This window comes from Alligator sinensis, unplaced genomic scaffold, assembly GCF_000455745.1.
Source record: "Alligator sinensis unplaced genomic scaffold, ASM45574v1 scaffold1000_1, whole genome shotgun sequence".
In the NCBI taxonomy this organism is placed as follows: Eukaryota; Metazoa; Chordata; order Crocodylia; family Alligatoridae; genus Alligator; species Alligator sinensis.
The window spans coordinates 784009-805911 of NW_005842478.1; the positions used below are offsets into that span (position 1 = coordinate 784009).

General features: G+C 47.9%; 1 protein-coding gene across 1 annotated transcript in view; it reads right to left on the reverse strand.

The window, feature by feature from the left end:
- Positions 1–20548, reverse strand: part of CETP (cholesteryl ester transfer protein) — a 36822-nt gene extending 16274 nt beyond the window's left edge. Inside the window, 4 exon segments of the mRNA XM_025212688.1 lie at positions 407–476; positions 612–699; positions 7173–7187; positions 20434–20548. Of these exon segments, the coding sequence (XP_025068473.1) occupies positions 407–476; positions 612–699; positions 7173–7187; positions 20434–20548 (288 nt within the window).
- Positions 20549–21903: the final 1355 nt, after the last annotated feature.

Sequence of the window (21903 nt, forward strand, 5' to 3'; positions counted from 1 at the left end):
GGGTGGCATGAGGCAAGAGGGCTACATTCCACCCCCCACTCCAGCTCAGGATGGGCAAAACAGCCAGCAGCTGCCTGTTGCTCCCTTCCCTCCCCCCACAACTGACAGCCCCAGAGCTGGGGAGAAAGGACGTTTAGCAGCCTACTCTGAGGCTGCTGGAGCACCCAAGTCTGCTGGCCAGGGCCAGTGCAGGTAAGTTTGACGCCCCCTGACCCAACAGGTGAACATCAGTTGGGTCGGAGGAAGGGGCTCTTAACTCATGGTGCTTTGTGTAAAGTGCCATGAGCTACAGCGCAGCCCCTAACATCTGTATCACACTATGTGTGAGTGCCAAAGGTTTATATAGTACTCAGTAGACATCAGACAGCCTTTTCCATTGTGTCATCTCATTATTTATGTTCCCTACCTGGCGTTTAAGAATGAGCTTCAAGGTAAATGAGATGAAGTCCATGAAGAGCTGTTTGAGCCACCCTGGCCTGCATAAGAGAAGATGTTATTAGAGAAGTGGATAGTGAGTCCAGCAAAACCGGGGCCCCTTGGGTGCAGTGGTTGTTCACAGAGCCAACTGGTAGGTGCAAAGCAAAGTGCTGCTTTAAGAAGAACAAACTCACTCTTTGCCTCCCTGGAGATGGAGAATCAGCTTATGGAAAGTCAGGTAACAGCTCGAGGCGTCAGCAGCCACTCACTCCTCCTTACATACTGCACAACACAAAAAAACAATTTTAATGATGACAAACCCTGTGCAACACAGACAGTTGGCAAGAACTGAAAAGCTCAACAAAAAGGGCAGCTCTGCCAGAGGGAGGACTGTCATGAGTGTGGGGAATCAAAGACACCATAGACCAGATTTTATTCTACCTTTTAAATGTCTACATGGACTTAGGTTCCTAAGTGTGACTATTCCACCCTGTTCAAGCCTCCTGAAAACCCTTTATTGCAGATACTTCTGTAACAGAGGAGATTGTGGAATCAGAAAAAGAAAAAAAAATAAATGCCTTAAACTTTGATCATACGAGTTATAAGATGACATAACCGCTTTGTGGAGAATTGCTGGCTCTGCATAGTGGAACAGATAAGGGAAAGTGTTTGTTCTTTGTAACTCCTCTGCAACTGCTTCACTCACCGTGGCCTTGAAGATAGCAAAAAAAAAAGTATGTACAACTCTGATTTCCAGGTGCAAGAAGGGGGTTTGTGAACTAACCTTGTCTCCCCCATAATTCCCATCCCGATAACAGCCAAGCAGTAATGAGCTAGTGTTTGTAGCTGCTTTTTCTAGCAAACTCCACTATATGATCACGTGAGTTGTAAGCAACTGTTAAAAAGTATATAAGCCTCCTGATTTTGTTCTTGGGGGGGAACCCCTTCCAAGTGCTTAGAAAATCCATGTCACTTTGGAGTCCCCCCTACAGCTGTAGTTTCATTTGAATAAAAGCTTCTGTTGACCTGACCCAAAAGTATGCTGCGTGTGTTTCCACGACAAGATCCAGTACAATTTTCAGTTCTACAGAGATGTAAACAAATGAAGTTCTATCGATATAATTTGCAGCAGCTGAGAATCTGGCCCTCAATTACCCATCTGTAAAATGGGAACAAGAATACTGCCTTTTCCCTACCACTGGTCTACCTTGTATGCTTAGATTGGTAGTTTTTCAGTGGCAGGAATGGTCTCTTACACATGTATAAGTGTGGTCAAAACACCCCAGTTTCTTAGCCAATATCACACAGTGACATTACAGCTGGTTGTCTTTGGTTCCCCAAATGGACTGACTAGGTGCCCATTCACAGCTGGGTCAACTGATGGGCAGCCTTTGCCAAGAGTCCAGAACAGGGCTTGCACTTGCACCTCTGGACCTGCCACCACACCCCTAAAACTCATGAACTAATGTACAACTCAGAGCACAGGGCTGACCGTACCTTATTTATGAAGCTCTTCCATCCTCACTTCTACTCTCATCCCATCCGTCCTGCTCACCCACTATGACTGAATGGATATAGGGTGTACTGATCATCCTCAGAGAAAAGTTTGGAATGGTTTGCTGTAGAGAGGGGCCAGGGTAAAAGCCTACACAATGACTGGAATAGAAAATGTTAACTAGAAAATATTGTTATTTATACAAGAATAAGGGGAAGGTCAATGGATTTAAAGTGTGGGAAACTGAAAACTGCTAAAAGAAAAGATTTTCCCCACACATCACATCATCAATAGAACTCACTGCTACAGGAACCTGAGGCTCAGAACTTAAAGTTAAAATAGGTATTGGTGACCTATATAAATATCCAGAGTATCAGAGTTGTGATGATTAATTATGATAAATTTGGAAGCATATTAAACGTTGGGCTTCAGGGCTTTGATCAGTCTTCATCAGAGATTAGAATGAGACCTTCTACAGGGGCAGACTATGCCATATCTGCCTGCTACAGGATGCTTACATCTGGGATTGCCCACTGTCAAAGGTGGGAAGACCCAGACACAGGCATGGGTGAACCGGGCTACTGCCTGGGGCCTGAACAGAAAGGGGGCCCAAAACTGGTATTTTTTTCCTGCTGTCCGATTATTATTATCATTATCTCTGGTGAAGGGGGCTGTGGCAGGAAACTGGTTGTGCCTGCCACTTTAAGGTCCAGGAGCTGGCAGCTGCCAGGAGCCATTTTGGCATTTGGGGCTGCCCATATAAACAGGGCAGCTCAGTTGCTAGAGGCCAGGCAACAACATTGCCTGGCTGGAGGGCTGCAGATCTACATCTGGAGGTAAGGGAGGAGCTGTAGGGGATGGTAAGGAGGCTCTTGGTCCTGGGCATGACCTAAAACTGCACCCTGCTGGGAGTGGGTGGCCTGGTGGGGCTCCCAGTGGTGTGGGAGACCCCAGGAAATGCCAGGCCAGTTATCATCCTGGTGAAAGGTGGGTCGGGGTGCCTTAACCCCTATCCCCCACCACTGGGTGGGTGACCCCTGTGTCTGTAGGGCCCAGAGGGCAGACCCCAGGAGAGAGAGAGGGGTTAGAGACTCAGACCTGATCAAGAGAGTACCCTCGACTGGCCCATGCTGGGGCCAGGACCAGGATGGTCAACAGGGCCAGGGACCCACCACAAGGGATGCCCAAGAGCTGAGGGGCTGGGGTCCCGACTGGCCTGGAGGTGGGCCAGGGCTGGTAGCCAAAGGTCCGGGGGGACCACACCTGAGAGGGGAAAATAGTTTCAGGGAGCTAGATAGCTAAATGAAGGCAGGGTAGGCTACCTGAATGGAGGGATATTGAAGGGGTCCTGATAGAAGTATTCTGGGGCCCAGTGTGGGGCCAGTGATGATAAGAACACCTAGATGCCATCTGCGAGGCTTGGGCTGCGTTGTAGGGGAGGAAAAGAGCTGCAGATAGCATCCCCTGGCATCAGGGTAATAAATGGGCAGCCTCCTGCTTATTAACATTGATTTAACTAATTAAGATCAAGGCATGGCAGGCGAGAATGCAGGCAGTTAGCCCAGGAACAGGTGGGCGGGCCACTCTGAGAATGGCCCCGAGCAGGCCCCCTGTTACAGGGGCCCAATATGAAAAGCTCACCAGGGGCCACCAGGAGTCTAGGTACAGCACTGAAGGCAGGGTCTCAGACTACAGGGACCTTGGATTTTCTTCAGATTGGCAATTCCTGTGTACTTATAGCCAGGCACCTGTGTAACCATAGTTTAGGGTCCCTTTGAAGGATGCTTTCAGGTTTTGGATGGCAAGGTCTACAGCATCATCTTCCTTAAAATCTACCTCATTGTTTTCTATGGACAAGTTGCTGATCTGTATGCTACAGAAGAAAACAAACTGTTTGAGGCACTCAGAAAGCTTAGTATGTTGTTTCTTTTCTCCCTGGCCCCTGCCTTAATAATAAGTAACAAAAGAAGGAGCAAGAAACTAATTCTGTAGCCCCATTTAATTCTATATGTTACCTGACAGTTTCTAAATGAGATACTACAGGAAGTTGTTTTATCACATCCCATTGCATTGCTACTTCTTGTTCACACTGCTCCTAGTAATGATAATCTTGCGTTCTTGTCACGGCTCCTGCATAATTATGTTAACCATCAGTAGCATGAAATTAATAATACAACAGAAACACAAAACTTCAATATAAAATAGCACCTTGCATCCCAAAAGCTTTATAAAACAAAATTCAGGCTGCATGCACATATTGTTTTATCTGGCCCACATCCATGATATCCCACACTTCCTCAACAGTGCTTTGCTCCCCTCTGCTGGTGACTGGGCTACACAGAGTAGCTGATGAGCAGGGATTCTGGTTTTCCATTCCCCAAGGAAAAACAGAGAAAACCACAGATTCCCCATTTTTATCAGAGAAAACATGGATTTTTCCCTTTTAGAAGAGAAACCCATGGATTTCCCCCTTTTGCAAAGAGCTCGGCAGGCTGGCAGGGTCCCAGCCTCTGGGAGCTGTTTGCAAAAGGGGTGAGGAAACCCTCAACCCTGCCTGAAGTGGGGGAAGGGCAGGGCCCGACACGCACTCACCAGGGGCTGCTTCAGGCTCACCCGCCTTGCTGGAGGTAAGTGGGGCTTGGGGGTTGTGGGGCAGGGCTGGGGGGGAAGCTGACTAGGGGCCGAGGGAGCAGGGAGGTTTGCAGCCAGCCAGGCACTCCAGCCAGGAACGGGTTTGCATCCTCCCCGCTCCCCACCGAAGTGCTCCGCTAGCTGGAAACCCCCACCACTCCCAGGCAGCTGCAAACCTCCTTGCTCCCTCAGCCTCCAGCCAGCTTCGGCACACCCTGGCTGGACACTCTGGCCAGGAGCGGGGGTTTGCAGTTGGCCTGAAGCGGTGGGGTTTTCCAGCCAGACAAGCACTCTGGCTGGGAGCAGGCAGGCTGTAAACCCCCTCCCAACCAGAGTGCCTGGCCAGCTGCAAACCATGGGTCACAAAAGCTGTGCTCCCCGCCCTGCTGCCCTCCTCCCAGGCTCTCCAGAGCGCAAGCATGTGTGACTAGCACAGCAGGGCCACGTATGAAAGCTGCCTGCCGCTGCAAGCTCCGTGCTGCCCTGACCACACTTCCTCTGCATGCATGGGAGCAGTGCACATCCGCCCCGCCCCCATCCCCCACACAGATCTGGGGGGTGCAGGTCCTCCCTGCTCCCCAGGAGTGCACACTGCCACTGGGAGATGGCTTTGCTCAAGCCTGCAGCAAGCAGCAGCAGGGGGGGAGCTGGCTCGTGCTCCGGCTGTAGCAACCACTGCCTTCCATTGGGGGCAGGGGCCTGCAGACCTGGGTCCCTGGCCCCACAGCCCTGGCAGCTGGGGGCCCCCTCCAGCAGGGCTGGGGGGCAGAAGCTGTAGGTGGGGGGCAAGGGGCACCAGCAGGGCTGTAGGGGTGCATTTAATTTTAACCACTGATTTGGGGATTTTTATCAGAGAATTTGCAATTTGTGATTTGTTTATCACAGAAAACCAGGATCCCTGCTGATGAGTCTGTGACAGCCTTGATCAATGGAGATGGATCTTTAAGTTCTGGCAACAGAGACACGCTTTAAAATCCAGAGGCTTGAGATTGAATCACCATCACTTACCACACTGCAGGAGCAGAGCCTTACAAAGACAGGGTGGAAAGCAGCAGCTGTTAGTAGAAAAACTACAGCACAGTAATATGCAAAGAATATTCTGCCCAGTCCCAAGACTGGAGGAAGTTCCACTGGACAACATGCAATGGTTTGTGATGGGCACAGATTCAAAGGCCAAGCCCAGTATCCTTTCTGAACAATTGATTCAGATGTGAATTTAGAGACTTGAAGGTACCTGACTCGGGCAGTGTTTTAAAATCAGCCCCTTTGGCACCTGGTTTCAAAGTCCACTTAGAAGCTATTACCTGTGCCACAGCAACTGAAACAGCACATCAAGTTCTGAGCCAGTGGACTCTGTGTAGGCAGCTGTTTAAATAGTACTCGCTGACAATAATGCATTTGGATTACCTCCCTTATATTTTCAGTGACCTGCTCTACACTGTGAACAGCCTCCACCATTAGCTTTGCTGTCTTCCAATGATGTAACTGAACTGGCCCTCAAAGAGATTTTTGTTGGCTCTGTAGGTTTCTGGTAACTTATTGATCCAAATGGCATGATAAGCAAATTGTGTTTGCCCTAATACCAGCTAAGTGATGTGGGCCTCTGCTTGAATCAGGAAAGACTTTCAGGCACAGAATAACACAAAATTGCTTCTTTCTTCCATGCACCATTTTAGACACAGCAAATCTGAATCTCCCTTCAAAGCTTCTTTCAGGAAAATGAATACCTTTTTTATAGGGTGACACAACTTGAGTTACAAAAGGAAGTTGCAAATCTGTCTCCTGGTACTTACTCTGTTAATCCATAGGTCAATTTGCCAATGGATTTTTCCCCAGTGATATTAGGGAAGGTTGCTTGTCTGAATGCTGTTTGAATTACCTCAGCAGTTTTTTCTGGTTCACTGGAAGGAAAACCAAAGGGACCCCCCCACAATAAACCTCAATCCACTCAAGCCAGAAAATCAGCTCAGGTCTCTTATAAGTAGCATTAAAAGACAGAGTTTTCCCCAATGCTTTTCCCATCTTTGAGCTTCCCAGGACTCAATGGAAGAAACAAGAGGAAAATCAGTTTAAAAGGGCTTGCCAACGGAAAAAAAGCTGCAGTTTGGGTCAGGGAGTGGTGAGAGATGCATGGGTGTAAGCCTGTCATGCCCCTGCACCCCAAAGACCTCCAGCAGTGGCAGCGGACCCTGCCTGACCCCCAGCAGAGCCGGAGGTAAGCAGGGCCCGTGGTGGGAGGGACTAGCCAGCTGCGGGGAGGCAGCTGAGAGGAGCCAAGGAGGGGTCTGCACCACCCCAGCTCCTACTTGGCCCAGCCCCCAGGGAACTGTGCGAACAGGATGTACAAACAGGCACGCTTGTTTGCCTGGCAGGTGAGTTAGCGCAGGAGTTTGCACAGTAGGGTGATCAGGAAGGCCTGAGGCTCCCCAGCCTCCACTCAGATGGGTCCCTGGCTCCATGTGGAGGCTGCCTACCAAGACTGCAGGCAGCTGGGTTTGGGGGCACTGATACCTCCCCTTGTGGGGTGTGCTCAGTGTTGGAGGCCCTGGAGTGCCAGATTAGGGTATGCCAGGCAACGGTCCAGTGGCTGCGCTCCATTAGAGATGCAGAGCAGGAGCATCTCTCTTACCTTCAGGCTTTCCACCTGTGCCCAGAAGAAAGCTCAGAGTTATCATGACGGGTAACTCCCTCCTTAGGGGGACAGAAGGAGCAATCTGTCGCCCTGACCCCTTAGCCCATGAGGTCTGCTGCCTGCCTGGAGCTCAGGTCTGGGATGTGATGGAGAGGATCCCCAAACCTATCCAGCCCTCCAACCACTCTCCCATGTTACTCATCCATGTGGGCACAAATGATACAGCACGGAGCAGTCCAGGCCAGGTCATGTGTGACTACAGGGTTCTGGGGGCTGGGCTCAGGGGTCTCGGGGCACAGATAATTTTTTCATCAATCCTCCCAGTCACAGGACATGGGCTCTGGAGAAAAAGGTGCATTGGTGAGATGAATAGAAGACTCCGGTGACGGTGTTATTATGGGGGGTTTGGCTTCTTTGATCATGGTCCACACTTCAGAGAGAGTGGACTGTTGGGAAGGGATGGCCTCCACCTTACCTGAAAGGGGAAGAAGCTCTTCTCAACCTGAACAGCTGACCTTCTTGACAGGGCTTTAAACTAAGACCGCTGGGGGGCAGTCTATTAACAGTTCTAGCCCAGGTCATGTCAGCCGCATTACCAATAACTTGGGCAGCCCAAGGGAACCTGCTCTGATGACAGCCCAAGAAAAGGTCCCGCCTCACCCCATAGGGAAGCATGGGGCTTCTCATGGCAGACTCAACTGCCTATACACAAATGCCAGGAGCTTGGGAAACAAGCAAGAGGAACTGGCCCTTCTTTTATATGAAAATGACTATACCTTGTAGGGATAACAGAGACCTGGTGGGACTCTACCTATGACTGGTCTCTTGTTTTGGAGTTTTATACCTTATACAGGAGAGACCATCTTGGAAAGAGGACTGGGGGTGTTGCTCTTTTCATCAAGGATCAGTTCACTTCCCTGCAAATTGTGCTTTCTAACCAGGAAGGGCATCTTGAGACACTCTGGGTCAAAATACAGGGAGAACATGGGGAGGGTGACATACTTGTGGGAGTCTACTATAGACCTCCCCACCAAGAGGAAGAACTTGATCGAGAATTCATTCGGGAACTGGTTGAGGCCGCACGCTCTCAATGCACGATCATCATGGGGGACTTCAACTTCCCTGACATCTCTTGGGATGAGTGCACGGTCAAATCAGACAGGTCACACAGCTTTCTTGCTTGCACTGATGACCTCTACCTAACAGAGGAAGTCTATGGGCAGACTAGGGGAGAAGCATTGCTTGATCTGGTCCTGGCCAAAGGGGAGGACCTGGTGAGCAATCTGAGGATCAAGGGGAAGCTTGGTAATAGCGACCATGATTTGGTTACCTTCTCAGTTCACCAAAGAGGCAAATCCCTCAGTAAAACAGAAATCCTTAACTTTGGAAAGGCTGACTTTTGTAAACTCAGAGATTTGGTAAGTCGGGCAATTAGGGGCCGTACCCCCCTAGATAAGAGAGTACATGAGGAATGATCATCTCTCAAGAACATAATCCTTGAGGCACAGGGGAAAGCCATTCCACCCCACATGAAATGTAATCAATTGGTAAGGAAGCCCCCTTGGCTGAACAAGGAACTGTTGGACCTCATTAACCTCAAAAGAAAAGCCTACTCCAGTTGGAAAATGGGAAGCATCACTAAAGAGGACTACTCAGCACTCAGCCGCACCTGTAGGGAGCAGTCCAGAAAAGCCAAGGGACAAGCCAAACTCAGGCTAGCTTCAGGGATTAAAGACAACAAAATGCCATTCTTCAGATATGTGGGAAGTTGAAAAAAGAATAAAGATAGCATTGGGCCCCTGCAGGATCAAGCGGGGCAGCTGACATCCAACACCAAAGAAAAGGCCAATCTCCTAAACAACTTTTTTGCCCTCCCAAGGGGATCACACTGTCAGAAAGGACACAAACCAGCCTGGGAGTGGGTGGTGGGCCCAAAATAGAGTGGATCAGCTGAAGGAACACCTTGAGAATCTGGACATTCACAAGTCCACGGGCCCAGATGGAATGCACCCAAGAGTCTCGAAACAGCTGGCAGATATCATTGCATCCCCCTTGGCAAAGATATTTGAAAATTTGTGGTGCTTGGGTGAGGTCCCAGAAGACTGGAAAAGGGCCAACATGGTCCCTATCTTCAAGCAAGGGAGGAGGGATGACCCAGAGAATTATAGACCAATAAGTCTGAAGTCCATCCCTGGAAAAAGCCTAGAGAAAATTGTCAAGGGATCCATCAACACCAGACTATTGGAAGGCAAGCTTCTGAAGGCCAGCCAACACAGCTTTGAGACTGGCAGGTCTTGCCTGACCAACCTCATCTCCTTTTATGACCAGGTGACATGAGCCCTGGACAAGGGAGATGATGTGGCCGTCATATAACTAGATTTCAAGAAAGCCTTTGACATAGTTCCCCACAATGTCCTAAGCTGGGGAAATGCAGCCTTGATCATCTTATGGTCCGATGGCTAAGTAACTGGCTATGGGGTCGGACCCAAAGAGTACTAGTTGATGGGAGCAAATCAATGTGGCGCAGGGTGAGCAGTGGAGTCCCTCAGGGCCCTCAGGGTTAATATCTTTATTAACAATCTGGAGTCGGGAGTCAGATGCAAACTGGCAAAGTTCACGGATGACACCAAATTATGGGGGATGGCAGTCATACCACAGGACAGGCTGGGGATACAGGCTGAGTTGGACACCCTCTCAAGGTGAGCTGACTAAAACCGGATGGCCTTCAGTGTTGAAAAGTGTAAGGTGCTTCACCTCGATAGGAAGAACCCTCAACACACTTACAAGCTCGGCAGTGCTGCGCTTGCTAGCACCACAACCGAAAGATACTTGGAGGGCCTGATTGACCACAAGATGAATATGAGCCACCAATGTGATGCTGTGGCTGGCAAAGCAAACCAAACTCTGGCATGCATCTAGTGATGCATCTCAAGCAAAACCAGGGACATCATCTTCCCAATGTACTTTGTCTTGGTGAGGCTGCAGCTGGAGTACTATGTCAAGTTTTGGGCCCCCCACTTCAGGAGGGATGTGGAAAAGCTTGAGAGAGTCCAGAGGACAGTCACTTGTATGATCCAAGGCCTGGAGATCAGGCCATATGACAAGAGGCTGAGAGATTTGGGACTCTTCAGTCTGGAAAAGAGACGGCTCAGGGGTGAGTTGGTAGTTTTATAAGAGGGGTACATCAGGACCTGGGAGAACAGCTGTTCACCAGAGCTCCCCAAGATTACCAATAACTTGGGCAGCCCAAGGGAACCTGCTCTGATGACAGCCCAAGAAAAGGTCCCGCCTCACCCCATAGGGAAGCATGGGGCTTCTCATGGCAGACTCAACTGCCTATACACAAATGCCAGGAGCTTGGGAAACAAGCAAGAGGAACTGGCCCTTCTTTTATATGAAAATGACTATACCTTGTAGGGATAACAGAGACCTGGTGGGACTCTACCTATGACTGGTCTCTTGTTTTGGAGTTTTATACCTTATACAGGAGAGACCATCTTGGAAAGAGGACTGGGGGTGTTGCTCTTTTCATCAAGGATCAGTTCACTTCCCTGCAAATTGTGCTTTCTAACCAGGAAGGGCATCTTGAGACACTCTGGGTCAAAATACAGGGAGAACATGGGGAGGGTGACATACTTGTGGGAGTCTACTATAGACCTCCCCACCAAGAGGAAGAACTTGATCGAGAATTCATTCGGGAACTGGTTGAGGCCGCACGCTCTCAATGCACGATCATCATGGGGGACTTCAACTTCCCTGACATCTCTTGGGATGAGTGCACGGTCAAATCAGACAGGTCACACAGCTTTCTTGCTTGCACTGATGACCTCTACCTAACAGAGGAAGTCTATGGGCAGACTAGGGGAGAAGCATTGCTTGATCTGGTCCTGGCCAAAGGGGAGGACCTGGTGAGCAATCTGAGGATCAAGGGGAAGCTTGGTAATAGCGACCATGATTTGGTTACCTTCTCAGTTCACCAAAGAGGCAAATCCCTCAGTAAAACAGAAATCCTTAACTTTGGAAAGGCTGACTTTTGTAAACTCAGAGATTTGGTAAGTCGGGCAATTAGGGGCCGTACCCCCCTAGATAAGAGAGTACATGAGGAATGATCATCTCTCAAGAACATAATCCTTGAGGCACAGGGGAAAGCCATTCCACCCCACATGAAATGTAATCAATTGGTAAGGAAGCCCCCTTGGCTGAACAAGGAACTGTTGGACCTCATTAACCTCAAAAGAAAAGCCTACTCCAGTTGGAAAATGGGAAGCATCACTAAAGAGGACTACTCAGCACTCAGCCGCACCTGTAGGGAGCAGTCCAGAAAAGCCAAGGGACAAGCCAAACTCAGGCTAGCTTCAGGGATTAAAGACAACAAAATGCCATTCTTCAGATATGTGGGAAGTTGAAAAAAGAATAAAGATAGCATTGGGCCCCTGCAGGATCAAGCGGGGCAGCTGACATCCAACACCAAAGAAAAGGCCAATCTCCTAAACAACTTTTTTGCCCTCCCAAGGGGATCACACTGTCAGAAAGGACACAAACCAGCCTGGGAGTGGGTGGTGGGCCCAAAATAGAGTGGATCAGCTGAAGGAACACCTTGAGAATCTGGACATTCACAAGTCCACGGGCCCAGATGGAATGCACCCAAGAGTCTCGAAACAGCTGGCAGATATCATTGCATCCCCCTTGGCAAAGATATTTGAAAATTTGTGGTGCTTGGGTGAGGTCCCAGAAGACTGGAAAAGGGCCAACATGGTCCCTATCTTCAAGCAAGGGAGGAGGGATGACCCAGAGAATTATAGACCAATAAGTCTGAAGTCCATCCCTGGAAAAAGCCTAGAGAAAATTGTCAAGGGATCCATCAACACCAGACTATTGGAAGGCAAGCTTCTGAAGGCCAGCCAACACAGCTTTGAGACTGGCAGGTCTTGCCTGACCAACCTCATCTCCTTTTATGACCAGGTGACATGAGCCCTGGACAAGGGAGATGATGTGGCCGTCATATAACTAGATTTCAAGAAAGCCTTTGACATAGTTCCCCACAATGTCCTAAGCTGGGGAAATGCAGCCTTGATCATCTTATGGTCCGATGGCTAAGTAACTGGCTATGGGGTCGGACCCAAAGAGTACTAGTTGATGGGAGCAAATCAATGTGGCGCAGGGTGAGCAGTGGAGTCCCTCAGGGCCCTCAGGGTTAATATCTTTATTAACAATCTGGAGTCGGGAGTCAGATGCAAACTGGCAAAGTTCACGGATGACACCAAATTATGGGGGATGGCAGTCATACCACAGGACAGGCTGGGGATACAGGCTGAGTTGGACACCCTCTCAAGGTGAGCTGACTAAAACCGGATGGCCTTCAGTGTTGAAAAGTGTAAGGTGCTTCACCTCGATAGGAAGAACCCTCAACACACTTACAAGCTCGGCAGTGCTGCGCTTGCTAGCACCACAACCGAAAGATACTTGGAGGGCCTGATTGACCACAAGATGAATATGAGCCACCAATGTGATGCTGTGGCTGGCAAAGCAAACCAAACTCTGGCATGCATCTAGTGATGCATCTCAAGCAAAACCAGGGACATCATCTTCCCAATGTACTTTGTCTTGGTGAGGCTGCAGCTGGAGTACTATGTCAAGTTTTGGGCCCCCCACTTCAGGAGGGATGTGGAAAAGCTTGAGAGAGTCCAGAGGACAGTCACTTGTATGATCCAAGGCCTGGAGATCAGGCCATATGACAAGAGGCTGAGAGATTTGGGACTCTTCAGTCTGGAAAAGAGACGGCTCAGGGGTGAGTTGGTAGTTTTATAAGAGGGGTACATCAGGACCTGGGAGAACAGCTGTTCACCAGAGCTCCCCAAGAGATAACAAGGTCTAACAGCCATAAACTCCAGAAAGGCTGATTCAGACTAGACATAACAAAAGAGTTCTTTACCGTGCGAGTGTCCAGGGTCTGGAACAGACTCCCACCAGAGGTGGTGCAAGCACCCACTCCGGACTCTTTAAAAAAATGTCTGGATATTTTTCTTGATGGGATCACTTGATCCCAGCTGACTTCCTGCCTATGGCAGGGGGGCTGGACTCGATCTCACAAGGTCCCTTCCAGCCCCTAATGTCTATGAATCTATGGGTCTATGAATCTATAGGAACAGCACCTCTTTATGCTGGGTCAGTAATTTGGAACAATGAAAACAGGTTGCTCTCAAAACTCGATACCAGAGGTTACATCAAGACCAACTCCATGTGGGGCAGACTGGGACGATTCTCATACAGTACAGACAAGATCAATATATCTCACAGGTAGGGACTTTACTACCAAGTCTCAGTGTTTTGCCTAGAAGGCAACCAGTAGGGACAGAATAGTTTGCATATCAGCTGTGACCATTGGTCCAACAAGTCTTACAGTACTAGGCAATATCATCTGATTCCTCATCAGGGGTAATTAACAAGCAAACAGCAGAATGCATCAGGGCAGGTGTTGAGTGTCAAACACAAAATAAACTTTCCTACATGGATTCGGCCAGCTGATCTGCGCATACTCTGGAAACTGAGAGTAATTGCTAGGGACATGACATCACTTTTTTGCTGTGTCCACAGGAGACAGGACAAGAAGTAATGGGCCTAGATTGCAAAAGGAAGACTTGGATTAGGTATTAGAAAGAAGTTTCTAATTTAGCACTAGAAAAGATGACCTAGGGAGGTTGCAGAACCTCTGGCATTGGAAATTTTAAGTTAGTTTGGAGAGAGATAAATCTGCCTCGAACAAGGAGTTAGAACAAAGACCTCCCAAGGTCTTTTTATAAGTCTATGACCGTAGCTTGTACAGCTGCACAATTATATTAATTTTCATAACATTACTTCTCCTGTTTCAACCTCATGTCATAGCATGTATCCCAGACAGGTTATATGCTGCTTATAGGGTAGCACTTCTTTCTATTGCTTCTAAATAAGCCAGCCACCGATTTAGTCAAAAATCCTTTTCTCTTCATATTCCAACACCTTCACAAAGGTGAATTGATCAGTTCTGACTCCGTCCTTTGTCACTATTGGTTGATTAGTAAAATGTAAGGGTTCATGGCCTCCAGCTGAGAAGCTCAAAACCCTTTGCTGTGACAGTGGACAAACATTGTACAGACTGAGTAGCTGACACACAAAGTGGGTCAGGTCTGGCCAGAGCTAGTCATTAAAAGCAGATCACCTGGCTGTCAATCCACATAAAATATTGTTGCTGACCCTTTTTAGGCAAAGGTTAAATACATTTATGACCTTTACCAACAATAGCTATGCAAATTTGGTTTATAACTGGCCATTGGATGGCATGTGGATAATGGTAATTTAATCTCATACTTCCAGGCATTAACAGGTCATAACCAAGGATTAGGAAGGATTTTTTCTCCTAAAATACAGCTCTGTACAACTGGAAGTATCAATTATTGGCTGTGGCTGGAAACAGGTTCCCTGAATCATGGGACAAGCAGACTGATATATTCTAGGAAATGTCACTTGAGAGGGATACTTAACAGCCAGCAGCTTGATTACAAAGGATTAAATATAATTACATCTGCCTGGGAAAATAAGTACAGAAATAGACATAGAGAATGAATGGCATTCTTAGCTGTCCAGTCTGCCCATTGACTGCTTCTCATGGGGTTGATAGGTGTGAAATATTGCAAAAAAGCAGTGACTTACACACAAATGCAGCTGGCTTTGTTATTCTACAGGCAATCCCAGTGATGCTAAAGGAGGATGGCTGAGTTTTGCAAGCCACTGATGTGCTGATGAGAGCTAGCAGGATCATAGAGATTTGTGGCATCATGTGAAAGCTTGCAGTGGTGTTAGGGTGGAAAGGCGATCACAAGAAAGACTGACCAATTCCTTTTTGCAGCAGCACCCCAACCAAAGTGCTTTCTAGGCAGGACATGACTGACTTCCTTTATTTATCAAAGTCACATTTCCTAGTCATCCTACAGCTAATTTAACCCCCTGTAAGCTGGGTTGCCTTGCCTGTGAGCTTCTTCAGGAGCTCCTCAGCCAGTCCACACAAATAAAACAGTCTTTAAACAAACTACACAAGCATAATAAACCCTATTCTCCTGTCCCAGACATTGGGAGGGGATCCTGTGACTGCCTCTAGCATAACCATCTGGTCCCTCCGTACAGCCAGCAATTCAGTCCACTGCTTGCCTCTGGCTCTGTTCCTTCACAGTTTGCTGCCCTGCTGCTCTTCTATGGGGGTTTTAAGCTCCCATTGACCCACTCCCATATCAGCATCATCCTCACACCTGCAGCTACTCAGCAGTGCTGGCTGCCTCCTCTTAAGGAAACAAGCCACTCTGTTACACCTACTCAGAGCCATCACTCTGTCTTTGTGCCCAAGCAGGACCTAATTCTTCTTGCAAGATCACTTTAAATTCAGAAATAACTCAGTTGAAGTTAACGGAATGATGTTAGGATGAGCTCGGGATTGGGCTTACAGGCTGGGTGACTGGGGATAAGGGGTGACTTCAAAGGGGCAGTTTTGAGGTTTTCCTCAAGGTTTGTCCTTAGAACAGAAAAAATTATTATAGTTACAATCATGCTTTGCCATCCTGAAACATCTATCCAAAACACCTATCAAAAGGTGTCACCAAGTATTTTCAACCCCAGTTTACTGATGGGGAAACTGAGGCATTGTTCAGGTCAAACCAAGTTACCACTTTTTCTACCCACATATTCTCCCCAAAAAGGAAAACTTAACAAAATCACTTTATTCAACACAAAATGCTTTCTTCATCTGGAAATGAAACACTTGGTTCTGGGCCGCTGTTCAGAAAAGCAAAATAAAGAAAGAGGAAAATTTTCACCAAGGAGATGTTACTCCAGGGTTAAAGTACTCACTTGGGATGTTGCTTTAGCATCCTGATCTATCTGATGGTTCCAGACTTTCTTTGCTGGACTTTATCTATGTAACAACTTCCTTTCTATTGTATCAGATGTCAGAGGTGATGCAGGTACAGGCTAGTTAGGTTGTTTTTCTGCTAAAATGAATGGAGAAATTTTTGCTGAGAAATCAAGTGCCTGCTCATACCCTGGATGGAGGTATTAGTGGTCATTGACCCATACAGGGAAATACAACATCTGGTACCTTTTCAAAACTTACCCGCACTGAGAGAAGTGCTGGATTCCTGAAGTGACTGGCTAGATAGAACCTCAGTTCTTGCTAGGGAGAAGGATGCACTGTGCACACTCTCATGACAGTCATGTTAGTCTACCTGTACATGGCTGTCTTTCCATGCTTCATAGAGAGTGTTGATGGTCTCCAAGTTATGCCACGCACCCCACTGGGGAGCATGTACTCCAAATGGACATGCATGGTAGGATGCTATAGATGCATTCGATAGATGTGTCCCCTCCTCTAGTGGGGACTAGGCCACAAACAGGTTGATGAGCCTGTGAATGAAGCTGGGTCTTTTAAGTTCAAGTAGCAGAGTTTCCCAGTGCAAGAACTGGAGATCCCAGACTCAAGCCCTGTTGCCAACAACCCACTCAGGGGTGCAGTGTTACAAGCATGTGGTATAAAAGCATATAAATAGTGCCTGTAATATATGCTATATATATGTAATATATCAGGGGTGGGCAATTATTTGGGCCCATAGGCCACCCACAGAGTTTTGGTGAGCTGTCGTGGGCCAGGTCAGCACTCCCTTCCCTGTGCAGCAACTCACTAAAACTCTTTAAGAGGCTCCCATCTGCTTGGCACTGGCCACTTCTCAGCTGCGGCCATGGAGACCCCAGAATTGTAGGGTTGTGACGGCATGGGGCTGGGGCCCACGGCAGAGCCGTGAATTGCTTCCCACATAACACTGCCTGCAAAACTGGCAGCCATTGCAGGGGTGTGTGGGCAGCAGATCATGTCTCTGCTCTACACTCAGCCAGAATAGGGCCAGGGCTAGGATCTGGGGGAGCTGCATCTAGAATTGGGATGAGCAAGCAGGTAGGAGGGCAGGGCTGGGGTTCATATTGCACGATGTTGATCGCAGCCCCAGCCCTGCCTACCCACCTGCCTGTCCTGCTCCCTCAGATCCCAGCCCCAGCCCAGTCCCAGTTGAGCACAGAGCAGAGCCACGATCCACCAGCCACACGCCCCTGTGACAGGCTCTGGTTCTGTGGTCAGGGGCATGCTGGGAGTGGATCATGGCTCTGCCCTGGGCCCCAGCCTGAACCATTTCTGCAGCTACAGCGCACCCCAATCTTGCTCTCTTTCTTTCTCTCCTCCTGCCTGACCCATCCCCACAGCTATTGCATGCCCCATCCACAATGCCCAGGCCCTTTCTGCAGTTTACACTAACTCAGTGTTCCAGACGTAGCACAAGGCAGGCACTGGCATCAACTGTGAATGCTGCTAGCAAGTTTCCAGTGGGGATCACAGTGACTTCCTGAGACTGCAGTTGAAGCACTGATGCAGCAACCTCGGCTGTGGAGCCAGGCAGACATCCCGATCCTCACCTGGAACCTGCCATCCATGACCACAGCTGATGCCAATGCCCACCCAGCAGTGCTTCCGGCATGCAGGGCAGGAGCTGGTGTAAGCTATGGAAGGGGCTGGGACATTCCTGGCATCACCCAGTAGATGGAGCTGCCAGTCTCCATGGGCTGGATCCCATAAGTTTGTGACCACCTATCTGTGGGCTGGATACAATCAGTTGATGGGCCAAATCTGGCCCATAAGCCATGTTTTGCCCACCCCTGTAATGTATGCTATATATGTAACAATTATCATATATGAAATGTATGCTAGGTTCACCCCTGTTAATGCTGGGAGGTCTAAATGACTCAACTCTGAAACTCTTCCTGGTATCCCATGTCCCAGGGGCATTGACCCGGTAGAATGGTCATTTTGCAAAAAACATCATCCTCATTGTGCTGGGGAGAAAGCAGTTTCAAAGAGGAGTTCAAAAGGAAAGAAAAATTAAAATTTGTGCCCAAAAACGAACCCTGCATGTGCAAAGAGCAGTTTTTCTGTTTGTTTTGTTCCTTATAAATATTGCAGAGGGGCTGCAGAGAAGGACCTCAGAGTTACAGTGGGCCATGAACTGAATATGAACCAACAGTGTGCTCTTGTTGCAAAAAAAAGTCCAACAAATAGCATATTGGGCTGTATTAGCAGGAGTGTCACTTGCAAATCAAGGAAAGTGATTCTTCTGCTCTATTCAGCACTTGTGGGGCCTCACCTGGAGTACTGTGTCCAGCTTTGGGCTGCAGACTTCAAGAGGATATGGACTGTTTGGAAAAAGTCCAGCACAAAGCAACAAAAATGATTAGGGGCCTGGGAGGCAAGGTTTATGAGGAAAGGCTGAAAGAACTAGGGTCATCGAGTCTGGAGAAGAGAAGACTGAGGGGAGGATTTGATAACAGTCTTCAAATACCTGAAGAGTGATTACCAGGGATCTACCCAAATCAAGGAAACAGGTAGCTGATTTCATAAACACATCATGGGGCTGTCCACCATTTTCACAGGATTATGGCAATGCCTGCCTCCCCCCCCCACCACATGCCTCTGACTGGCTGAAGGGCCCCAGCAATCCCACCCTTCCCCACAAATTGGCAGATAGTTGGAAACTATGGATTAATTATCTTGATTAAGCAATTGTTTAATGAAATGTCTTATCAAATTTAAGCTGTACATAACATGAATTGTAACTAATACTATGACTATACTTTATTAAAGGACATTGTAAAAAGGAGTTTACTCTATCCTAACCTTGACACTCCTGTTAAATGCAGCATCCAATGGCAGTTGTTGCTGATGTTCTCCATCTCTCTGGTCCCCACTTTGACTGGTGAGGTACTCCCTGTACCTGAGCTTACAGCCTGGACAGTGATTGAAGACTTTCTTGAAGGAGGACACTGATAGCTAGGAAATGATATTTAGAGATTTGCTTTTAGGAACTGACTTGTAGGTAGAATAGATATTTAATTAGAACAATGGTCCAGAGGAACAGGAAAGGTTAATTGGTTTCTAAAAGCCTGTTTGTGACAAAGTTTCACAACCTTCAAGGCAGACACCATGCCTGAGGCTAATGGACAAACAGGCTGGGAAATTTGCACAGTGTTCCCTGAAAACCCATAACAAAGATAAGGGACTCTGCAGCATTGGCACTAGGGCACAGAGACCAGCTGCAGAGCCCCTGGGATTTCCAGTTTTGGTGGATGGACCAAATTAGGAGGCCAGGGTTGCCCAAATTAAGATACTGGTAAATGACCAAATTAAGATGTATGCATGTGATGCGTTTGTTGGAATAAAGGAATATGTTGGCAGGACAGAACATGGACAATGTGACAAACCACAGGGAAACCAATCAACAGTACCCAAAAATGAAGAGTCATCAGAGGAAAAAGAATACAAAAGGAGGGATTTTAGAGCAACAAAGGGTTTCTAAGGGGAGAATCTGAGGCCACCATGGGCAGAGGGCACACCACCAGCCCATCTCCCCCACCTGGGGTGCAGTGGTGGCATTGGCCCTTGACCTCCAAGACTGCTGACATTCAAACAACCACAGGGTAGCATTTGTGTACTGGCCAGGTGTACTTTTCTCCCTGTAACAGCCTTAGGAACCAGTAGATAAGTAGAAATGTGGGGGTTATTTTGTTTGCTTTGCCTGCATTCCTCTTATCTGCTCTTCCTTTATATCAATAACATTTACCTATTGTTGAATGAAAGAAGTTGTAGTCAGTCTGAGGGTTTGGGTTTACCTGGGTAAGATATCTGGGTCATAAATCCAGTGCTAATAGACACCAGGCTATCCACATCAGGGAACTGCATGCACCAGATGTCACGTACTAAAGACAGAACTTGTGCATTGCAGGTGACATGAAATGCATTAGGCAGCATTCCTTGCAGCACATCAGAGAAAGCCTTGCACATTGTCAGACAGCAATGCTGAGATCTTGTTAAATTTTAAGCCGTAGTTGACAATTGCCTTCAGCCTGAGAAACAGTAGAAAATTGACAGACTTGAGGTGGACTGGCTCTGCTTGAAAAACAAACAGGTCTCAGTTTGTCCAGCTTCCAGGTACAAATAAAATGTGCAGCACGTAGTTATCTTGAGGGTCAGTGGCTTTATCAGCCACAATGGAGAAGGATTCACACTTTGCCAATGCAGCCTTTGTGAACACTATATGTGAAGCAATCACTGTAGGGAGATAGTCTTTGCGTAGCTTGTTCACACACAGAAAACTGCCAGCATTTGTCATGTTTTGGTTCAGGTAGTCCCTTCACTTACGGTGATCAAGTTTCTCCAGCAGGATGTTCACCACCATGAAAGCCTCCATGAGGGAAAATGCTACTGCTTGACTTGCCAAGCTGTTTTCCATGGTCCTTTTAAAGAGTGAGGACATGGTCACATGTTTCTTGCTCTGACCTCCAGCATCTGCAGCAGTCTTTTGCTTCATATGCACCTCCAACTCTGTGTTGATCTATACTGATTTTCTTTGACCTCTCCAGAGTCACACTGCAGGCAGTACAGAACAGTCTGCCTCCATCTGCATGGAAGGTCCCTGCAGGATACTTCCTTACATGGTCCAGAGCTGAAACATATTTGGCCTTCTTGGTGGATTTCTTCTCAGCATTCATCCCTGCCTAATCCTCCTCAAGCTGCAGCATGCTGTAGCAGCACACCTGTGGCTGCTTCAAAGATGGTGCAAAAACCCTCTAACTTCCTTTACTGGCCCCAGAGTAGGTCCTGTACTGAGCTTACATCTCAGGCTCAGCCTTTCATTTGCTTCCTCTCCCTGACCCTTGCCCGCTTCTCCTCCCCCATACTTCAAACTGTAGGGCTTCCTGCACTTTTGTCTGCTTGATAGTATTTTTTTCCTGCAGCAAGCCCACCAAAATCACAGAACCCATGATTTTTCATGGAAAACAACTTATTTCAGTAAGTCCTTAGTGATTACAGAAAGGATGGAGATGGGCTTTTCTCTATGGCTTAAGTATCAAGACTAAGAGCAATGGCTTCTATGACAATAACATCTGTGGGACATGAGGCATGGTGTAGGGGTGGTATGGAGCTGTACAGTTAGCCCTTAAGTCAGGAGTTCCACACCTCCAGGTGTTCTTTGAAATGAAGAACAGATCTGGGAAGCCCTGGGGCAGCCTCCCCTTTGAGAACCAGAAGGACCATCAAGACATGGTAGGAAAGTGAACGGGAGACTGTTCCCAGAGTGAATCGGAATAAGAGGGACTCCAGAGTGTCTCCAGGGGCTTTCAGCTACTGTGGGGATGGTGCTCTGTTACAGCGCAGCATAAATAAGACCTTAACCCGCTTGTGCCTCAAGCTCGTTTCTATAAAATGGAATCGAGTATACATACACTGGACGGCTGTGAGGGAATAAAGAGAACAAGGTAATCAGATCCTTTAGTGATGAGGCCACACAAATTCTTGAGGAGAGATTTCTCATGTGAAAATTGAGGAAACCGAAACTCTAGGGCCATTTTTATATGCATAAGAATTAGGGCTGTGTGAAGCTTCAGGTGCTGATTCAATTTGCAGGAGATTTGGCCCAATTTGGTGGCCAAATCTCCAAATCTGAATCAAACCAGGGGACCAATAAAAAGGTCTGAATTGATCTGAAGCTCTCTGAATCTTTGGAAAAGATTCAGAGAGCTTCGATAATTCAGGCAGTCCCTGCCTGCTGCAGGAGGGAGCTGGAGCCAAAATCATGCCAGTAAGTAGGGCGTGGGGGAGGGGGACCTG